The sequence below is a fragment of the Geotrypetes seraphini genome, chromosome 4 (genome assembly GCF_902459505.1).
Source record: "Geotrypetes seraphini chromosome 4, aGeoSer1.1, whole genome shotgun sequence".
In the NCBI taxonomy this organism is placed as follows: Eukaryota; Metazoa; Chordata; class Amphibia; order Gymnophiona; family Dermophiidae; genus Geotrypetes; species Geotrypetes seraphini.
The window spans coordinates 136,341,381-136,363,101 of NC_047087.1; the positions used below are offsets into that span (position 1 = coordinate 136,341,381).

Consider the following 21,721-nt stretch of genomic DNA (forward strand, 5'->3'; position numbering starts at 1 on the left):
TATAGGAGGCTTGCATCAGAAGACGTATGAGGAGACACTGGAAGCCCTGAATATGTATACCCTAGAGCAGGGGTGCCCAATACGTCGATCGCGATCGACAGATCACTTGCTCAGGCGACCCCAGTCGATCGCAGAGCGAGTTCCCTTCTCTTTTTTCCCCTCCTGACTGGCCCGCTCCTGAATTCTGCTGCCGCCGCCGCTGCTCAACATTTTTTTTAAAAAACGGTTTGGAGAACTTATGCTCCGGGGCTAACGTGTGCTTGTACCAGCTTCCCTTCTCTTCCCTCTGAAACCGGAAGTTATGTCAGGGGGGGGAGAGAAGGGAAGCCGGCACGCACATGTTAGAGCCCCGTTCGAGGGCTAAAGCGGGAGACAGGTCAGTGAAGCTTGCGATTTGCTCTTCTTGCTGACAGGTCCTGCCTACTTTCTGTTTCCTCAAAGGCAGGACCCGGCAGCATTTCTCCCAATAGGTCGATCTTGGGCCGATCAGCCTTCCTCTCCCCGACGGCAGATTTGACGTCGGGGAAAGGAATGCTGTCGGGCCCGAAGCAGGGAGAGCTTGGCCGGCGGTGGGCAGCTTTGGGGGCCTGTTATCCGATGGCAGCGGCAGTGGCAGTGACTTGGGGGAGGGCAGGGAGGGAGACAGAGGGCAGGCAGGGAGACAGAAGGAAAGAAGAGAAACAGAAAAAAAAGAAAGGGGGCATGAAGAGAGAAAGAAAGAGAGGGCAGGGAGAGAGGAAGAAAACGTTGTGGGGGGAATGAGGTCAGGAGGAGAGGAAGCATACAGGCTAAAAGAAGGGAAGAAAGATTGGATGCACAGTCAGAAGAAGAAAGTGCAACCAGAGACTCATGAAATCACCAGCCAAGGTAGGAAAAATGATTTTATTTTAAATTTAGTGATCAAAATGTATCTGAATTTATATCTGCTGTCTATATTTTATACTGTGGTCCCCTTTTACTAAACCACAATAGAGGTTTTTAGCACAGGGAGCCTATGAGCATCGAGAGCAGCGCTGGGCATTCAGCGCAGCTCCCTGCGCTAAAAACTGCTATCGTGGTTTAGTAAAAAGGGATGGGGGTATTTGTCTGTTTTTGTATGGTTGTTAGTGAGGTGACAGTGCATAGAGTCATCTGCTTTGACCTCTTTGAAAAACCCTGGAATAGGAATGATGATTAACATTTTCTATGCGTACAGAGTGCTTTGTGTTTTTTTTAAATTTTATTGTTGGTAGATCATTTTGACTTGGTCATTTTAAAAGTAGCTCGCAAGCCCAAAAAGTGTGGGCACCCCTGCACTAGAGGAAAGGAGAGACAGGGGAGATATGATTCAGACGTTCAAATACTTGAAGGGTATTAACGTAGAACAAAATCTTTTTCAGAGAAAGGAAAATGGTAAAACCTGAGGACATAATTTGAGGTTGAGGGGTGGTAGATTAAAAGGCAATGTTAAGAAATTCTACTTTACGGAGAGGGTGGTGGATGCCTGGAATGCGCTCCCGAGAGAAGTGGTGGAGAGTAAAACTGTGACTGAGTTCAAAGAAGCGTGGGATGAACACAAAGGATCTAGAATCAGAAAATAAGATTAAATATTGAACTAAGGCCAGTACTGGGCAGACTTGCACGGTCTGTGTCAGTATATGGCCGTTTGGTGGAGGATGGGCTGGGGAGGGCTTCAATGGCTGGGAGGGTGTAGATGAGCTACAGTAAGTCTTAACAGAGATTTCGGCAGTTGGAACCCAAGCACAGTACAGGGTAAAGCTTTGGATTCTTGCCCAGGAATAGCTAAGAAGAAAAAATAAAAAAATTTAAACTGAATCAGGTTGGGCAGACTGGATGGACCATTCGGGTCTTTATCTGCCGTCATCTACTATGTTACTATAAAAAACGGCAGATCTTTTTGGCTCTGCGGAAAACTAAGAACTGAGATACCTCAGAGGAGACACCTGACCTAGTTTGGCGGGAAGGCACTTGTGCATGTGCGGTGCAGCACTCGCAAACTTTTGAAGTTCTACAAGCAAGTCTGCTTGCAAGGCTGTCCACTACAGGGCTCTGTGTATGACGTCACCCACATGTTGAGAATATCTGCCTGCTTTTTCCTGGGATAAAAAATGGTATGGCATAATATCTAATATAATAAAACGCTAGCCGCGCATGCGTACTAGACCTGCATGATCTGAAATCCCTGATCTGTGATCTGTATGTCCGTGGCTTTGCAGGAGTGCGCATGCGCGAGTCCCCAGCCTTACTGCTTCCCAGTACTGCTTCGCATTGCTTTCCAGCCGCCAGCGTTGGACTCCCTGCTCTCCAGATCGCGGTGTACAGACCGGTAGGGCACTGGGAGCTAGGGAGAAAGCAAGGGCTCAGTTCGTCTTCGCCCCTCCCCCCCAATCCCCGTTGAGCCTCCCACCCGATTTTCTCTTCTCGCGGTCTGGCCGGCTACCTTAGTCCCTTGCCGCCGCCGCCACCCTCTTCCCTTCCCGCGGTCGACAAACCTCTTGCCTCCAGCAGCGGCCGCAGCACTGTAAACACGCTGCTTCGCGGCCTCTACTGCCTTGATTTGCTCTTCCGTCTCCCTGATGACATCATCATATACGCGGCAGAGCAAATCGGGGCAGTAGAGGCCGCGAAGCAGCGTATTTACAGTGCTGCGGCTGCTGCTGCAGCCAAGAGGTTTGTCGACCGCGGGAAGGGAAGGGGGTGGCGGCAGCAGCAAGGGACTAGGGGAGCTGGCCAGACCGCGAGAAGAGAAAATCGGGTGGGCCACGGAGAAACAGAGAGGAACTGGAGCTGGAGAGGGAAAGGGGCCTGCTTTGGGGAAGGGGTGTGCTTGGAGGCAGACAGCTTTGCTTGGGGGGGAGACAGAAGGGGGAACACAGAGAGACAGGGAGGAACTGGAGCGGGAGAGGGAAAGGGGCCTGCTTTAGGGGAGGGGTGTGCTTGGAGGCAGACAGCTTTGCTTGGGGGGGAGACAGAAGGGGGGTCACGGAGACACAGTCAGGGAGGAACTGGAGGGGCAGAGGGAAAGGGGTCTGCTTTGGGGGAGGGGTATGCTGGGAGGTAGATAGCTTTGCTTGGGGGGAGACAAAATGGGGGGCCACGGAGAGAAAGTCAGGGAGGAATTGGAGGGGTAGAGGGAAAGGGGACTGATTTGGGGGGGAGGGGTGTGCTGGGAGGCAGACAGCTTTGCTTGGGAGGGGAGACAGAAGGGGGGCCACGGAGACACTGTCAGGGAGGAATTGGAGGGGTAGAGGGAAAGGGGGCTGCTTCGGGGGGAGGTATGTGCTGGGAGGCAGATCGTTTTGCTTATGGGGGGAAGACAGAAGGGGGGCCACGGAGAGACAGTTAGGGAGGAACTGGAGGGGGAGAGGGAAAGGGGGCTGCCTTCTAGCACCCGTTAATGTAAAGGGCTTAAAGACTAAATATAGCAGCAGTGAGAAGCATGATTGATAAACGCAGCTTGCATGGCCGCACTGCCTTCCTTCTGACTTAACAGAAAGTTGCATCAGAAGGAAGGCTTTGGGTCTGGAGCAAGCAGCGTGTACCAGTCATGCTGCTTGCTGCCGATAAAGATCAGCTCTGTAAAAGATATGTGAAGGAGGCAGGGGGCTTGAAATACTGGAGTGCCAGGGGAGCCAGATCACACAGGTGGGAGAAGTGCAGTTTGAGATGATGGCGTGCTGGGGAACTGGATTGTCCAGGTGGGAGAGGGTCAGCTTGAAACACCAGAGTGCTGGGGAGCTGGATCGCCTGGATGGGAGAGGGAGAGATCTGCCCACCCAACTTGGGTCCAGGTTCACTCAAAATTGGGTGACTGACTGCACCCTTGCAATGAAGATATTTTCAAAATATAGCCATGTCAATTTCTGATTTAGCCCCCAAAATGTAAGGTTTGGAGGGGTAATGTTGAAGCGACCTTAAAATCGGCCAGGTCCTGAGTTCAATACCCTCGCAGAAGATTCATTAGGAAGTAAAATTCCTGACAAAGACCACTAAAAGTGCTTGCATAAAGAATATATATATGGTGCAGAAATAAGCTTAATATTACAGAAAAGCAAGATTCATAAAGATTACAATTAAGCATTACAATTAATGATAGCTATAAGTTTTACAATTACAGAAATTGCTTCTGTGCTCTTATGAATGAGAGAGAATAGGTGCTGTGAGGACAGAGAGGTAGAGAGAGATGGGGGGAATGTTCCAGACAGAGAAGAAAGGAGGTGTTGCAGAGAGGAGGCTTTTATAGCTTGGAATCTTATTCTAAATATAGAAACTATTGTATTTCCCAGTATCTTTCTGTTTATAATTTGTAAACTGTTTGAAACAATGGTTAGTTTAATTGATAATGGAGATGTGATACTTGCAGGCATGATAGATGGGATTAGTCTCTGGCTTCTTTGTCCCATTCAAGTAGCATATCTTCTTGATAAACAATCCAGTCTGGCTAGATGCTTAATGTATGTGAATTCTGTGCAGGAGCATTTAGGGTCTATCTGCATCAACATTCCAGAGTCAGATTGATATACAGTAATGTCCCATAGGCCTTTGCTGACGTTGGTTAGGCCAACCAAAAATGCTGACTCTAGCAATACTAGGCTGACATTAATAAAGTGGTTTTGGATTTGAATCCTAGTTCCAAAGAATATATTTAAGTTATCAATTATCATAATTATTTAAGTCATATTTTAATATTTGTGTTTTACCATAGCTTTGGTCTTTTTTTAATTGAACTTTTCTGCTCTTTCAGTTTCTGTGACAGAAAAGGAAAATGATTTGGCAGTAAAGCAAACAGATTTGGAAACAAAGGAATTAACTTCTAGTTTGCCTGATACAGTTCCTGAAACAGGACAATTACAGTCTAAATTATCAAATGCAGTTCTGCAACCTCAGAGATTTCCTGAGGCACAAGTTGATCTTGGAGAGAATGCTGAAAGTGTCTTGCCTAACACTGAGAATGTTGAAATGTAAGTTTAAAAAGTTTTTAGTAAAAATAGAAGGTAGTGTTTATTTATGTATCTGTAAATGTGAATTTGGGAAATGGGAAGCCATCATCTTCCCATCTAAACTATAAGCCATAACGGGGGGGGGGGGAGAGGGGGGCAATAATTAGCTGGTGGAGGTCAACATTTCTTTAAACACTGGCTGTCACTGGCTAAATTAGACCTGGATAGTTAGTGCTGGCCCCTATCTGGATATTGGCACTGAATATCCAAGCACAAGGCAGCTGCCAGGAGTTACCCAGGAGGTATCCAGATAACAACCTAGTTAACTTAGGCAAAGTCTTTTTGTTGTCCTAAGTTAACTGAATGGTTAACTAGGCACCATTGCTTAGTTTTTATGCAGAGAAGGCATTTGATCGCCTCCTTTGGGATTTTGTTTTCAAGATGCTTTGGCCCAAATTCTGTATAGGACGCCCGGGAGAGGTGTCCTATACAGAATCGGGCCTACACTAAACCCTGATTCTGTAACCGGCATCCATGTTACAGACGCTGGTTAGAGAATCGGGTTAGATTAGACACGGCCGCTACACTTATCGCGGCAAGGGATATGTATAGCGGCCGCCTGTCCATTCACCAGCAGGAGGATGCCCAACTCCTCCTGCCGGAACCCCGGACCCAGACCCCTCCTCCCCCCCAAACTGGTAATCGCCGGCAGGAGGATGCCAAACTCCTCCTGCCAGAACCCCCCGGACCCCCCTCCTCCCAAACTGGTAATCGCCGGCAGGAGGATGCCCAACTCCTCCTGCCGGAAAGCCAGACCCCCTCCGGACCCCCCATGCTAACGACGACCCCCCCAACTAACCTCTCTCCCCCAACTAACCTTTATATGTTGGTCGGCTGAACGGGTCTTACTGCTGTCCAGCTGACAGGCCCGCCTCGTGGAAATGAGACGGGCCTGCCCCTTCCCGGCCCATCCCTGCTAAATCAAAGGCCTGATTGGCCCAGGCTCTAGAAGCCTGGACCAATCAGGCCTTAGGCATAGCGGGTCCGCCCATCCCCACTAATCCTAAGGCCTGGGCCAATCAGGCCGGCGATTACCAGTTTGGGGGGAGGGGGGGTCCGGGTCCGGGGTTCCGGCAGGAGGAGTTGGGCATCTTCCTGCCGGTGATGGAATAGGCGGCCGCGGCCGCTATACTTATTGCAGCAGGGAGATCTCTTGCCGCGATAAGTATAGCGGCCGCGTCTACTTACAATGTAGACCAGCATTTTGCTGGCCTACATTTTAAGCATCTCTTCCTCTACTAGGGAGACGCTTAGGGCCGCCTAGGTTAGCCTAAGGCCTCCCTAAGGCCCTTAGGCAAGCTTAGGCGTCTTGCGGGCCTCCCTAGGCTCCCGGAGGCGCCTGCCTGGGGAGCATTTTTTTTAAAAACGTGCATCCCGATTGGCTGATTAGACAGCAGTAGGATGCCTACAGCTGCCTAAAATCGGGACGCACTTTGTAGAATCAGGGCCTTAGTGCCTATGGAATGGAAGGTGTTTTTAAGGCTGCAGTGCCAGTTTTATATTTGGATCCTCAAGTCATAATGTATATTAATGGTATTTATTCCCAGTCTCTTTTGGTTTGCTGAGGCACATGCCAAGGATGTCCACTATCACCACTATTATTTATTTTAGTTTTGGATCCTTTAATAAGAGAGATTCAAGCACACCCTGAAATAAGTGGAATTCATTTTAAACATTCAAAATTTAAGATTTCCACTTTTGCGAATGATTTGTTAGTACATTTTACTACTATCCAAACTTCAATGACAGCATTAATGGAATTATTTTCTGAATATGGAGAGTTTTCATGCTTTAAGTTGAATTAGACAAAGTCTCTGGCATGGCCTCATTGGAGGAGGTGCAGCAAAAATAGATTGGCCAATTTCCTTTACAATGGGCAAACACCACTTATTTCAATATCTAAGGATGTATGTAGCAATGAAAATATCAAATTTATATCAGATTAATTCCTCTTTGCTTTCTTCCCCAACTGAGACTCTGGCTGGTTGGCATAAACTCCCTATTAGTTTGTATGGATGAATTTGTTTATTTAAAATGGCCAAATTTCCAAGATGGGCTATACACTTTACAAATGTTACCCATTAAATTTTTACAGAAAGATCTACATACCTTAAACAGATTGCTTGTTAGCTTGTTAAATTTTGTTTGGGAGGCAAAAGACCTAAGATTACTCTAAAAATGTTATTTGGTGACTGATTGGGGTGGGGGGAGGGGGAGTGAGATTGCTAGATTTCTATAAATATAATCAGGCATGTTTGTGTTGACATCGGGGAGACTGACTTTTGGACAGAGAAGATTGCAGTATACCCCAAGGATACTCTAGATCTGAAATTCACAAAACTCTTTTAGTCATTCCCCCCTTTAAAAAAAATTATGACATCTGACAATCAGGTGGTGTGCAGATTTATGTAGAAATCCTTCTTCAATATATTTTTTCAGTTAATTTCCAGAATTCCAGAGTTGATATCGATTGCTGACTTTGGGAATGTCAGTTTAGAGTGATAAAGAACATAAGAATAGCCTTACTGGGTCAGACCAATGTTCCATCAAGCCCAGTAGCCCGTTCTCATGGTGGTCAATCCAGGTCCCTAGTACCTGGCCAAAACCCAAGGAGTAGCGATATTCCATGCTACCAATCCAGGGCAAGCAGTGGCTTCTTCCATGTCTTTCTCAATAACAGACTATGGACTTTTCCTCCAGGAAATTGTCCAAACCTTTCTTAAAACCAGCTATGTTATCTGCTCTTACCACAGCCTCTGGCAATGCGTTCCAGAGCTTAACTATTCTGTGAGTGGAAAAATATTTTCTCCTATTTTAAAAGTATTTCCCTGTAACTTCATTGAGTGTCCCCTAGTCTTTATAATTTTTTTTTTTAATTTAAAACATGTTTATTAAGAAGCAAACAAACAAACAAATCCAAGACATCCAAACAAGATCCAGAAACTGTGCGAAAAATACAGTGCACAATCCAAAACCCAGGTTGGAAAGAGGATGGAGAGAACAAAAGGACTAGCCAGTCAGGACAGGTGTGAACCCCTCCCGGGCATTGGGACAGCAAGGACTTAACAAAGCCCCGTTCTCAAAGAACAGTCAAGAAGAAACATTTAGAAAACAACACGTCTGTTTACTCCCACAATTTCATATAAGAAATCCCCTACATACAAACAAACAAGAGTCCAGTGCCCTGAGACCAGCCCTACCTGCATATGCTCCGGTTTAACAGGAACTTGTCTAACTTTGTCTTAAATCCCTGGAGGGTGTTTTCCCCTATAACAGCTTCCGGAAGAATGTTCCAGTTTTCCACCACTCTCTGGGTGAAGAAGAACTTCCTTACGTTTGTACGGAATCTATCCCCTTTTAACTTTAGAGAGTGCCCTCTTGTTCTCCCTACCTTGGAGAGGGTGAACAACCTGTCTTTATCTACTAAGTCTATTCCCTTCATTATCTTGAATGTTTCTATCATGTCCCCTCTCAGTCTCCTCTTTTCAAGGGAGAAGAGGCCCAGTTTATCTAATCTCTCACTGTACGGCAACTCCTCCAGCCCCTTTACCATTTTAGTCGCTCTCCTATGGACCCTTTCGAGTAGTACCGTGTCCTTCTTCATGTACGGCGACCAGTGCTAGACACAGTATTCTAGGTGAGGGCATACCATGGCCCGGTACAGTGGCATGATAACCTTCTCCAATCTGTTCATGATCCCTTTCTTAATCATTCCTAGCATTCTGTTCGTCCTTTTTGCTGCTGCGCATTGCACAGATGGCTTCATCGACTTGTCGACCAGTACTCCCAAGTCTCTTTCCTGGGGGTCTCTCCAAGTACTGCCCCGGACATCCTATATTTGTGTATAAGATTTTTGTTACCGACATGCATCACCCTACACTTATCCACGATGAACCTCATCTGCCATGTCGCGGCCCATTTCTCGAGAGTGTTTATATCATGTTGCAGATGTTCGCAGTCCTCCCACATCTTCACTACTCTGAATAACTTCATATTGTCCGCAAATTTAATCACCTCACTCATCGTACCAATTTCCAGATCGTTTATGAATATGTTGAGCACGGGTCCAAGCACCAAACTGTGGCATTCCACTGGTGCCACTTTTCCAGTCCGAGTATTGTCCATTTACTCTCACTCTCTGTTTCCTATCTGCCAGCCAATTTTTAATCCACGTGAGTATTTCACCCTTGATTCCATGGCTCGTAATTTTTCGAAGTAGTTGTTCATGCGGAACCTTGTCGAAAGCCTCCTGAAAATCCAGATATGCAATGTCGACTGGGTCACCCTTGTCTATCTGTCTGTTTACTCCCTCGAAGAAGTGCAGCAAGTTCGGCAAGCAAGATTTCCATGCTGGCTGGTCCTCGTCAGATCATGTCCGATGTAGCAGTTTAAATTGGAGCTCTTGCAGCTGAGCGTTAAGTACCCCTTGAGCAATATTATAGAAACAGGCCTTGAGCACCTCCGGGGCAATCTCTTCTCCCAACTACCATGACCACCTAGAATAATAATAATAATAATTTTATTCTTATATACCGCCATGCCTATCGAGTTCTAGGCGGTTCACAACAATTACATTAGGATCCGCATTGACATGCCGATTTACAAACAATGTATTAGATTTACAACACCTTCAGCCGAACATGGCTGAAGAAGCGGAAGTGGGAAGGAGAGAAGGAGGAAAGCGGTCAATAGGGGGGGGGGGCCGGGCCGAACGGGCCGATTTACCACAATTTATTGGATTTACAACAACTTTAGCCGAACTTGGCTGATGAAGAAGGAGGGGAGCAGGAAGACAGCGATTAATAAAGGGGGGGAAAGGGTCGAGCGTGTGGCCAGGTAATTCCGGAGAGGGGGCGTTACGGGGCTTGTTTGTTGAATAGATAAGTTTTGAGTGTTTTTCTGAAGTTGAGGTAAGTGGGAGCCTCGAGAATCATTTGAGCGATCCATGGGTTCATCTTGGCTTCTTGGAAGGCGAAGGTTTTGTCTAGGAATCTTTTAAGATGACAGAGCTTTAGCAAGGGGTAGGCGAACAGTTGAATTCTGCGGGTTATCTTGTTGGTGCAGTAAAGGTTAAAGAGAGGGTTGATGTATCTTGGCATCCTAGACAAAAACCTATCCTTAGAAAACAACACAGACCTCATTGTCAGGAAATGTTTCAAGGTACTTTGGAAACTTCGTACCATAAAAAAATTCTTCAATGACACCTCCTTCCGCCTACTAGTACAATCCTCCATTCTCAGCATTCTGGACTACTGCAACATTATCTATCTGAGCGCCACAAAGAAAACCACCAGGAGACTAAAAACGATCCAAAACACCGCCATTCGCCTCATCTATGGCCTGAAGAAATGGGAACACATCTCCCCATACTACAACCAACTTCACTGGCTGCAATTCGAATCTAGAGTTCTTTTCAAATTCGCATGCATATGCTACAAATCGATAAATGGTCTTTCGCCAAGATACATCACTCCCCACTTAAATCTTCACTGCACCAACAAGAAATCCCGCAGAATTCAGCTGTTCGCATACCCTTCGCCAAAGCTTTGTCAACTCAAAAGATTCCTTGATAAAACCCTCGCCTTCCAAGCAGCCAAGATGAACCCATGGCTAGCCCAAATGATACTCGAGGCCCCCACCTACCTCGACTTCAGAAAATCACTCAAAACCCACCTTTTCAGCAAACAAGACCCTTAACTGACCCTTCAGATAATCTCAAGGCCCCCTACCCGACTCTTCTCCTGCACGATAGCTCCTATCTCCCCCTGCTTCTCCTTCCCACTTCCTTCCTCATCCACCAAGTCTGACCAAATCCGATGTAAATCCGATTAATTTGTTGTAATTCTGCCCTCTTCATCTACGAAGTTGGCTAAACTTGTTGTAAATTTCCCTTTTCATCTGCCAAGTTTTGGCTACAGTTGTTGTAAATCCTATAAATTTGTTGTAAATCTACAAGTCTATACGGATCCTAATCTAATTTAATGTAAACCGCCTAGAACTCGCTGGGTATGGCGGTATATAAGAATAAAATTATTATTATTATTATTATTATTTACCGATTTGTAGCAGAAGCATGCGAATTTGAAGAGCACTCTGGATTCGAAAGGCAGCCAGTGAAGTTGGTGGTAGAAAGGGGTAATATGTTCCCATTTCTTTAGGCCATAGATGAGGCGAACGGCGGTATTTTGGATCACTTTTAGTCTCCTGGTAGTTTTCTTCGTGGAGTTCAGGTAGATAATATTACAGTAGTCTAGAATGCTGAGAATGGCAGATTGCACTAGAAGGCGGAACGAGGAGTCATTGAAGTATTTTTTTATGGTGCGGAGTTTCCAGAGTACCGCGAAGCATTTCCTGACGCTGAGGTCGGTGTGAGTTTCTAAGGATAAATGTCTGTCCAGCGTAACACCCAGGATTTTTACGGTGTTTTCAAGAGGGAAAGGCCTTCCTTTCAGTTGGATTGTGGTGTCCTTGATTTTGTCGTTGGGGGAGGCCAGAAAAAATTTTGTTTTGTCGGAATTTAGTTTCAGCCTGAATGCTAGCATCCAGAGCTCAATCTGGTTGAGGATATTTGTAATGTAATCGAGTGTTTCAGGTGAGAAACTGGTAAAAGGGATGACTAATGTGATATCATCTGCATAGATGAAAAATTTGAGCTTGAGGGTGTGTAGTAAGTTACCTAGGGAGGCTAGGTAGATATTGAACAGGGGGATGATAGAGGGGAGTGTTTTCCCAGCTGTATGAGAAAGCGTTGTTCTGGTGTACTTTGTAGGATCTATTTTTTAGGAACCCCTGAAACCAATTGAGGACCTGATCAGAGATACCAATGTGTGACAGACATTCAAGGAGAATGGTGTGGTCGACCAGGTCGAAGGCACTGCTTAGGTCTAGTTGTATGATCAATGCACTAGAGCCCTGACTAAAGAGCGTGTGGAGATGGTCAAGAAGGATGGTTAAGATGGTTTCCGTGCTGTGTTCCATGCGAAAGCCAGATTGATAGTCGCTTAGGATGTTGAATTTTTCAAGGTATGTGGAGAGTTCTACCTTTACTACCCCTTCTGCTATTTTGGTGAATAGGGGGATGCTTGCGATCGGTCTGAAGTAAAAGCCAGAATAGGCAACTGGGTGTCTTCCCTCTCTGCCCGCGTTGTCCCATACCAAAAGAACAAAGAGTTGAGAGCAGGAGGGAGGGACAAGAAGATCTGGTCCACCCTCAAAAAGGAACCGCCCCCCGGATGATGGTGGAGGTTGTCCAGGTAATAGTATCGCAGCTGTAGGTACGTAAAAAAGGGCATACGAGGCAAGGCCCAGGTGGTACGGAGAGGAAAGTCGAAGGGGTCGGATCCCACGGAGGACACATGGCCCAAACAGAGATGAGAGCCATGCCGTGCCTCAATACCCCTAGGTGCCCCCACTCCTGGTAGGAAATCAGGGTTATGGCTGAACATCTGGAAAGTCTAATTACCTTGCCCCTTACCAATCTGGTGCCACCACCAATTCAACGCCTTTCTCAAGGGGTTAACCAAACCGAGTTGAGACCTAGGCGGGCTTGCATCCACTGAGGACAGGTCAAACAAGCCAACGCTGTGTAAGGATTTGTCCAAGAGTCAAAAAATCCCAAGGGAGCGAAGCGAGACTCAGCAGCAAAGAGTTCATGGATCCATCTCATAAGGGCAGCTACATTATATAAGCTAAGATCTGGCAAGGCCAACCCCCCCAACCCCACCCCTATCTCAGCTCTGGGTAAGCTTCCTCCATCCTATACATGCTCTCTTATAATGCCAAATAAAGGAACCTATAAAAGATCAGTGAAAATATTCATTTGCAGGCTTAAGCCAGAGAGGGATCATCTGTAGAGGAAAAAGGAGCTTGGGAAACAAAACCATTTTTACAAGGGCAATTCTAACGGACAAAGAAAGGGGCAATTCCCCCCAATGAACACAATAATTTTGTAAGCTCTTCAGCTTGTCAGATATATTACGTCGGTAAACAGTAGGCCAGTCCGCACTAAGAAAAAATCCCAAATACTTAAGTTCCCCCCTCGCCCAATGGAACGGGAAAACTGGGTCAGGATGCGAGACACACAGAGAGGAGACTGGCAGAGCCTCTGATTTGCTGAAGTTGATACAAAGACCCGAGAAAGCACCAAACTCCCCAATAAGATTGGTCAAACGGGGGATCATCTCCTGTGCCTTACTCACAAACAATAGCATATCATCCACAAAAAGGGTTATTTTGCATTCCTCAGTGCCCACTCGAATGCCCGAGATGTCTGGACTGGTCCGAATTTTGTGAGCCAGAGGCTCTAAGGACAGAATGAATAAAAGTGGAGATAGGGGGAAACCCAGCCACGTACCCCTATGCAGCGAGAAGGAAGCAGTGTGATGTTTATTGATAAGCAGCTGTGCTATGGGGGCTGTGTAGACTAACTATCCACTGATGGAACGTCCCTGAAATACCAAATTGTTGAACTACCCAAAAAAGATAAGGCCAGGTCACCTTATCGAAAGCCTTCTCGGCTTCCAAGCTAGCCAAGAGATCATCACCCGCTCGGCCCCTACCCTCCCGGAGTGCCGCCAATGCCTGTAAGATATTAGAAGAGGCAAAGCGCCCCGGAACAAAACCAACTTGATTAGCATGGACCAGGGAAGGAACTACCTGAGCCAGCTTACTCGCCAGAATTGTTGTGAGGATCTTCATATCTTGATTTAATAAAGATATCGGGTGATAAAACCCCACCAGATCAGGATCTTTCACCAGTTTTGGGAGAACCACGACGTGAGCATGGCTCTGTTCAGGGAGAGTGCTTACAGTGGTCTGTGTCAGCCTAGAGGCCTATGGGAAATTATATCAATCTAACTCTGGCATGGGAATGCAGATAGACTCTGTGTGCAGGGAAACTGTTTTAAGTAGCCCTGATTGATATATTTTAAGTTTCAAGTAGCCCTGATTGAATCATGGCTAGCTAAAAGGTGTTAATGTCTGATTAAGAGGGTGCTTAGGACAATGGTGCACAGATCAAGCCAGAGACTTAATCCCATCACCATGCTTACAGGTTTCTCACCCTCCTTTGTTAATTAAATTAACCATTGTCTCAAACAGTTTACAAATTCTAAACAGAAAGATACTGGGAGATACAATATTTTCTCTATTCAGAATAAGATTCCAAGGTATAAAAGCCTGCTCTCTGCTCTATCAAGTTACCTCTCTCTCTTTCTATCTAACTACCTCTTGGCTCTTTGCTTGGCACTCTGGTTCTGTCTTGGCTCTCCCTCTCTCTGTCTAACCTGCCCTTTATCTATGAAACACGAAGCTTCCTAGAACTGCAACCTTCTATGTCCCTCTCTGCCTCTGACCTCTGTAAGGCAGTGAGACTGCTTGTTCTCTGCTTAAGTGTAATGCTCTCTGCTTAATTGTAATGCTTATAAATATTACTTTTCTGTAAGACTATTTCTATAATATATTCTTTATATAATCACCCCTGGCTGTGCTTCTTATTTGATTCTATCCCTAACGAAACTTCTGTGAAGGAACTGAACCTGGGACCTGGCGTTTGTCAGTACGCCTTTCACTTAACCCCTACCACCTAATATTGTGGGGGCCACTTTCAAACTGACAGTCTGCAGGTCGGCATACATGGCAACCAAAGCAGGCCCTATCTGAGGTTTCAGAATTTTGTAGAACTCATGATAGAAGCATGGTGATGGGATTAAGTCTCTGGCTTGATCTGTGCACCATTGTCCTAAGCACCCTCTTAATCAGACATTAACACCTTTTAGCTAGATCCGGGAGCCTTCGCCAACTTCAGCTTCCCTACCACAGCATGGACCTCTTCACATGAAATAGGTGCATTTAACATTTACAAATGAGAAGCCGACACCTGAGGTAAAGCAAGATCTCGAAAAAAAGAATCTCGAGCCTCCAGATCATACGGGCCTGGTCCATAAAGATCCTTGTAGAAACGGACAAATTGGTCTTGTATTGCTGTCTCCTCCATGTGAACAGTATGGCGACCCTCCCTAATACAGGAAATGCGAGTGGCCTTCCGAAATTGCCTCACTAAATTGGCCAATAATTTATCCGCCTTATTGCCCCACTGATACAACCGGAACTTATAAACATCAATATGAGTCATAGCTCACTCGGTTAGTATGGTATCAATTTATTTACGCAGACCTAGGTATTCTACACGGGAGGCCTCCAAGGGCTGCGTAAGAAAGGCACTCTTACTAAGACGCAATTGCTAGGTAAGAGACACCAAAGCCACATCCCTTTGCCGTCTCTGCTTGACCTTATAGGCGATAATCCACCCCCGGAGGTACGCTTTGGCAGCCTCCCAGAAAATAGTGTCTGAGACCTCCCCGCCCAGATTCCATTCCTCAGCGAGATATGTGTGAAAAGTTATGTCCAAATAGAGTGCCAGATACGGTCATGGGCAGGTCCCTGCCATTTCAAAGTGAGGGTGATGGCGGCATGATCACTGAAAGGAACATCAAGGATATGTGAGCGCATCACTCGTTCAATAAACTGGGACGGCAGCAAAATATAATCCAACCTAGAATGAGTGTGGTGCACCCCTGAGTAAAAGGTGAAGTCCTCCTCTCCCAGATGATAAACCTGCCACATATCGACCAGGCCTAGTTCACCCATCAGAAAATTCACTTCAGTCCTTTCATTGTCACTCCGCACCACCCAGGGAGGTTTGCAATCTGCGGAGGGGTCACTGGTAATATTAAAATCCCCTGCAATTATGAGTTAGAAATTGGGCAGGGTCAACAGATGGGCTAAAACTGCTGAAAAAAAGGAGTGAGCGTATATGATTGGGCCATAGATTTTGCACAAAACCATTGGTCGATCCTGGAGGGTGCCAGCCCAGAGGACATAACGACCCTGAATGTCTGTAATAATCTTATGGGGGACCGCCACAACTGCTTTATTGATAAGAATAGCAACACCCCGCTGTCTAGAATTGTATGAAAAGTATGCGGCCTCTCCCACCCAATCCCTTACCAGTTTTAAGTGCTTACCAGAAGTAAGGTGCGTCTCTTGCAAAAATGCCACCGAAGCCTTCTGCTTCAGAAAGGACAGCACCTTCTTGCGTTTGATTGGTGAGTGGAGGCCATCCATGTTAAGAGTAATATATGTCAGGTCAGCCATAGCCATGAGAGGTACAGAAAAGAAGCAGCAGAGAGATAAACAGCATACATTTTTCCCAGGAAGCCTCCCAGCCGAGCCCCCAGGAAAAGAAAAAAGAGGAAAAACCCCAGTCGCTGAGGGTCACCCCCCTTCCCCCATCCCTTAAACCAAGCAACCAACCAAACCCCTACTATAAGCATAACCCACCACAAAAACATGCTCCCCATCCCCCAAGCAAACTCTCCCACACCCCTCCCCACACTTCACCCAGCAACCCCCACCCCCAACCAGATTAAGAAGATAGAGAAAAGCCCACTCCCAACCCCCCTACCCAAAGAAAGACCCATAAGGTAAACTAGCATGGATGAGCAGCAACCAGAAACCAGCAAAAATGCTCCAATGAAAATATCACAGTCAACATAGTCTGACAGTGAAAATAAAACACAAGGCAGACATGAAAAAAACAATCAACCACCCCCCAATGTAGCCAAGAGGAGGACGAGAAAATAACAGCTACAGTGCAGCAATCCATCTTGTCACTCCCGGGAACGCGAGCTGCAAGGGGGCTTCCAGGTGTTCGCCATCAGTGTCAGAGTCATCCCAGAGTGTCACGTTCAAGTGCCCCCAAGCAGCTCCCAGTGATATCAAAGAGCCAACTCCACTTCTCATCAACGGGCCTAAGGGCAGGGACAATCCCCACTAAGCCAAAAATCAGCAAAGTCATAGGGGTCCATACCTGGTAGGCAATCACTGCCCGCTACCGGCACTCATGTTCTCTGAAGGGAGGATGGAGAGAAAGTGGCACAGGGGACTGGTAGGTCCTCGCCCCACCTCGCCACAAGCTGTCTCAAAATCCGGGGTCACCAGAGAGGAAGGAAGCCTGGTACCCAAAGCAAAAAGGGACCAGGACGGACAGTCAGAAAAAGGCCAGATTAGAAAAAGGCACCAAGAGAGCACAGTCCAGAAGGTAGCCAATCCGCAGCCCAGCCCCGCAGCCTCCACCAAGTGGGTGTCATGGTGCCACCGCACCACGCAGGCCCTCTGTGTAGGTCTTGAGCTCCACCAGGGTGTTACAGACTCCGCATGGATGTGAACTTTAGCTGGAAACAGCACAGTGAAGCGGACACCTCAATTCCGCAATTCGGCATAGTAAGGAGCCAGGGTGCGGCAACTCGCAGCCATTGCTGATGAGTAATCGTTGAAGAGAAGTAGTTTAGCGCCCTCATACTCCAGCGAACCAGCCTTCCGATACAGAGCTAGAATGCGGTCCTTGGTCGCCGCATTTAAGAACCGGGCTATCACTGGACAAGGTTTAGGCTCACCCTGTTGTAGGTTCCCAATGCGGTGAACTCGCTCCACCACCACTTGAGCCCCCGCCATGTCAAGGCCCACCTGAGTCAGCAGCCAGTGCTCCATGATGTTCCACAGGTCCGCCTCTCGGACCCGCTCTGGCAGCCCAAGGACCCGCAGGTTGTTTCTTCTCCCTCGGTTCTCTTGGTCCTCCAAATGGGCCTGCAAGGTAGAGCACTGGATCTCCAAAGCACGCAGTGGTCAGCATCTTGGCTACCCCAGTCCTCCTGCACCGATACTCTGTGTTTCAGCTTGGTAAGCTGAGACCCATGCCGTTCCATACAATCCTTGAGCTCATCCTTGGATGCCTGGTATTTCGCGAGTTTGTCATCAATGAGGGCAGACTGGGGTTTCGTGAGCTCCCGCAGCGTCTCCTCTTACAGGGTAACATTTGTTCGTGCCGGAGTCCCCTCAGACACCATTTTGGGAGATAGCATGGTCTGTCTAAGTTTTGGCGGCCGCGGGGCCTTAGCTGGCATAACACCACGCGTGCGCTCCAGCTCACGGTAAGTTGCACTCCTGCCGGTTCCCAAGGGTTAGTGGCTCTGGATACAGTGGAAGTAAATCAGAAAGAGGTGCGCCATGCTGCTAGAAAAAGTAATAAATAGCAGGGAGAGGTCAGAGCTCAGGCAGAGATCCACCGCTCAGCAGTGTGTCATCACATGACCCTCCTTATAATTTTTGACAGAGTGAAAAATCAATCCACTTGTACCCATTCTACTCCACTCAGGATTTTGTAGACTTCAATCATATCTCCCCTCAGCCGTCTCTTTTCCAGGCTGAAGAACCCTAACCTTTTTAGTCTTTCCTCATACGAGTCTTTCCTCATCCCCTTTACCATCTTGGTCGCTCTTCTTTGAACCTTTTCTAGCACCGGCACTTAAATATTAGCGCATGTTAAAAATACCCAATGCAGATTAGTAAATAGGCTCCTAAGTTGTGTTTAGTTGGGAATTATAACAAAGCATTGCATTTGTCAGTTTAAAAAATCCTTTGTCATTCCATTTTATTTAATCTCTTGCTGATGTCTTTTTTTCTCAACAGAAATGATTGACTAAAATGAAAAACAAAAACAAGGAGAAAGTGATGAACCAGAACACTAGAAGTCTGAGAAGATCACATTTCATTATGAAGAGCTGTATCAAGATGGCTAACGATACTAATTGTTTGGACAAACTAGCTTTTCCAGTGTTTGGTATTTCTGAATTAAAAGATTTATTTTGGTTCATTGATTAGTCATATGTGGTGTGTTTTTTGGTATTTAAGAATTTAACACAGGGAGAGCATTAGTCATATGTGGTGTGTTTTTTGGTATTTAAGAATTTAGCACAGGGAGAGCATTTCAAGATGGCGACAGGTGCAGATGCCTGAGAGGGAGGCTCCTTGGAGCCAACTCTCCCGTTGCTACGGGAAAGAGAAAGGAAGCCCTGTGCCCTATCCCTCTGGTAACAACAGCTGGTAGCAACAGCTTTTCTCCGGCAACTGAGACAGATGATTCTGTCGGGAGTTTTTTCCCTATCGGGTGAGCCAGCATTACCTGCTTCGGGGGAGAGCCCGATGTCTGCGGGTGAACCCAGTGTGCAGTCTGACTGAGTATCTCTGAGCCCGGATCAGCGGCTGGTCCCACCCCAACCTGGAAGGAAGCCAGTCATAGGAGAGACTGAAGTAGAAGAGCCCAGAGTAGAAATGCTGAAAATCAGCAATGGTCTAACCCCTGTTGGAAAATTACTACACCTACCCTACACTGGGGCAGAGGTGAGAGGGGCTTCAGGTGGGACTACCATTCAATTTGGGGGTTTAGAGAAGCCAGCAAAGATTGATTTAGAAGCTTTATGGCAAGCCATATCGGTTATAGATGCTAACCTCAAAGTGTCATTTTCAACTTTAAATAGTGATTATTGGATCATCTTTTCTAAAGTTGAGCAACAGGGTTTGGTTTTAACCAGGATAAATGATAAGTTGGAGAAACAAGAAGAAAAAATATGTGAAATGAAAATATTGGAATCTGAACTGGTGAAGGAAAGATCTGTTGTGGCGAGGAAGATGGAAAGCTTTGAAAATCAATTGAGAAAAAATAATTTGAGACTTACCAGTGGAGATGGTGAAAAAATGCTTTAACGAAATTCTTGCTATACCAACGGAAAATTTACTTCCTATTGTAAGGTCCAATTACCTTCAGATAAGACATCGTTGGGGGCTTCAACCCCCAATGAAACTCAAGCGGATAGAATGGTGGATATGAACTTAACAACTTTTCTGGAAAGTTCACTTGAGGTTATAAACAGAGAGGAAAACCCTGCTGATAACTCTGGCTCTAGAAAGTGATAGGGAAGAGAATATATTAAATTGTATTTTCGACATATAAATGATAAGTTTATGGGCTCTAATGTTCGTATATTTCCGGATATGTCTCAGAGATCCCAAAGGCAGAGGAAGAGTTCTTGGCATTAAGGCCAAGAGTTCTCGCCTTGGGAGGAATTTTCCTATTGAAATTTTCTGTGAAATGCTTATTACATATCAAAATAATAATTTCCTATTTATTGAGCCCAAACAGCTGTTAGAATTTATAGAATCAAGAGAGTCTGGTAACCATAACCAAGATACAGGGTTAGATTCATTAAAATTACCTTAGGGATCCGATCCACGGCCGAGTCTTTGCAGATGACCAATTCACCAAGCCTCCTCCTGAAAATTAATGCAATCGGAGGCATGCCCCACAGTGACTGCACGGATCGCTGCAGAGCGATCCAGATGCATGTGCAGACCATCTTCTTTGCCTGTAGATGGTGTGCACATGCGCTTGCTGTTCGTCTCTGTTCCCATGCTCAAGACAGTAATGTCTCTGCTCCTGCTCGCTTCTATTACTGCAGGGCATTGCAGGCTGCTTTGGAGGCTGCTGCGTGTGTGGGTGGAGTTGGGAGACTCAGGAGTTGAAGCTGGCAAAGGAGAGGTGCTTGGAGGCTCTGCAGACCTTTGGACATTGGTGGCGGGTGATATAGCTCCGAGCGCCAGGGGAGAGCCTCCAATCCCCAGAATATCCAGCAGCAAATGGTTTTCTGTGTCCAGAGGAGCGAAAAGCACAGTTACTTACCGTAACAGGTGTTATCCAGGGACAGCAAGCAGATATTCTCACATGTGGGTGATGTCATCTACGGAGCCCCAACGCGGACAGCTTTTCAAGCAAACTTGATTGAAGTTTCAAGCATGCTATGCTGCACCACGCATGTGCATGCCTACTCCCTCCACTAGAGGGCGCATCCCCACCTCGTGGTCCTCAGTTCCATAGCCAGCAAAGAAGCCATCCCCGGGGAGGAGGGCGGGTTGTGAGAATATCTGCCTGCTGTCCCTGGATAACACCTGTTACGGTAAGTAACTGTGCTTTATCCCAGGACAAGCAGGCAGCATATTCTCACATGTGGGTGACCTCCAAGCCAACCAAAAAAGGGCAGGTGGGAGGATGGCAAATTAGGAAAACAGGTTACGCAAAACTGACTGGCCAAAGCGGCCGTCGCTCCTGGACAAAGTATCCAGACAGCAGTGGGAGGTGAAAGTATGAACCGAAGACCAAGTGGCAGCCTTACAGATGTCCTCAACAGGCGTAGCCCGGAGGAAAGCAACAGAAGCTGCCATAGCCCGGACCTTATGCCCCGTGACTCGACCATGGAGCGTGAGACCAGCCTGAGCGTAGCAAAAAGAAATACAAGCAGCCAACCAGTTGGACAAGGTGCGCTTGGAAACAGGACGTCCCAACCGATTAGGGTCGAAGGACAAAAACAATTGAGGAACCCTCCGATGAGACTGAGTACGTTGAAGATAAAAAGCCAACGTTCTCTTACAGTCAAGCGTGTGAAGCGCCACCTCACCAGGATGAGAGTGGGGCTTCGGAAAAAACACCAGAAGAACAATGGACTGATTGAGGTGGAAATCAGACACAACCTTAGGCAAAAATTTAGGGTGGGTGCGGAGAACCACCTTGTCATGATGGAACACAGTAAAAGGTGGGTCCGCAACCAAAGCCTGCAACTCACTAATCCATCTAGCGGAAGTAAGCGTAAGCAGAAAGATCACCTTCCAAGTGATGAACTTGAGATGAGATTTGTCCATAGGCTCAAACGGAGGCTTCATCAGTTGAGCCAGAACCACATTAAGATTCCAAACCACAGGAGGAGGCTTTAGAGGAGGATGAACGTTCAAAAGACCCCTTATGAAACGAGTAACCAGAGGATGAAGGGAGAGAG

General features: G+C 46.7%; 1 protein-coding gene across 1 annotated transcript in view; it reads left to right on the top strand.

Annotated features, from left to right (window-relative positions):
* Window positions 1-18,718, top strand: part of RSPH1 (radial spoke head component 1) — a 158,452-nt gene extending 139,734 nt beyond the window's left edge. Inside the window, exons 8-9 of the mRNA XM_033940179.1 lie at window positions 4,745-4,961; window positions 18,528-18,718. Of these exons, the coding sequence (XP_033796070.1) occupies window positions 4,745-4,961; window positions 18,528-18,537 (227 nt within the window). The 3' untranslated portion in view covers window positions 18,538-18,718. The remainder of the gene's footprint in view (window positions 1-4,744; window positions 4,962-18,527) is intronic.
* Window positions 18,719-21,721: the final 3,003 nt, after the last annotated feature.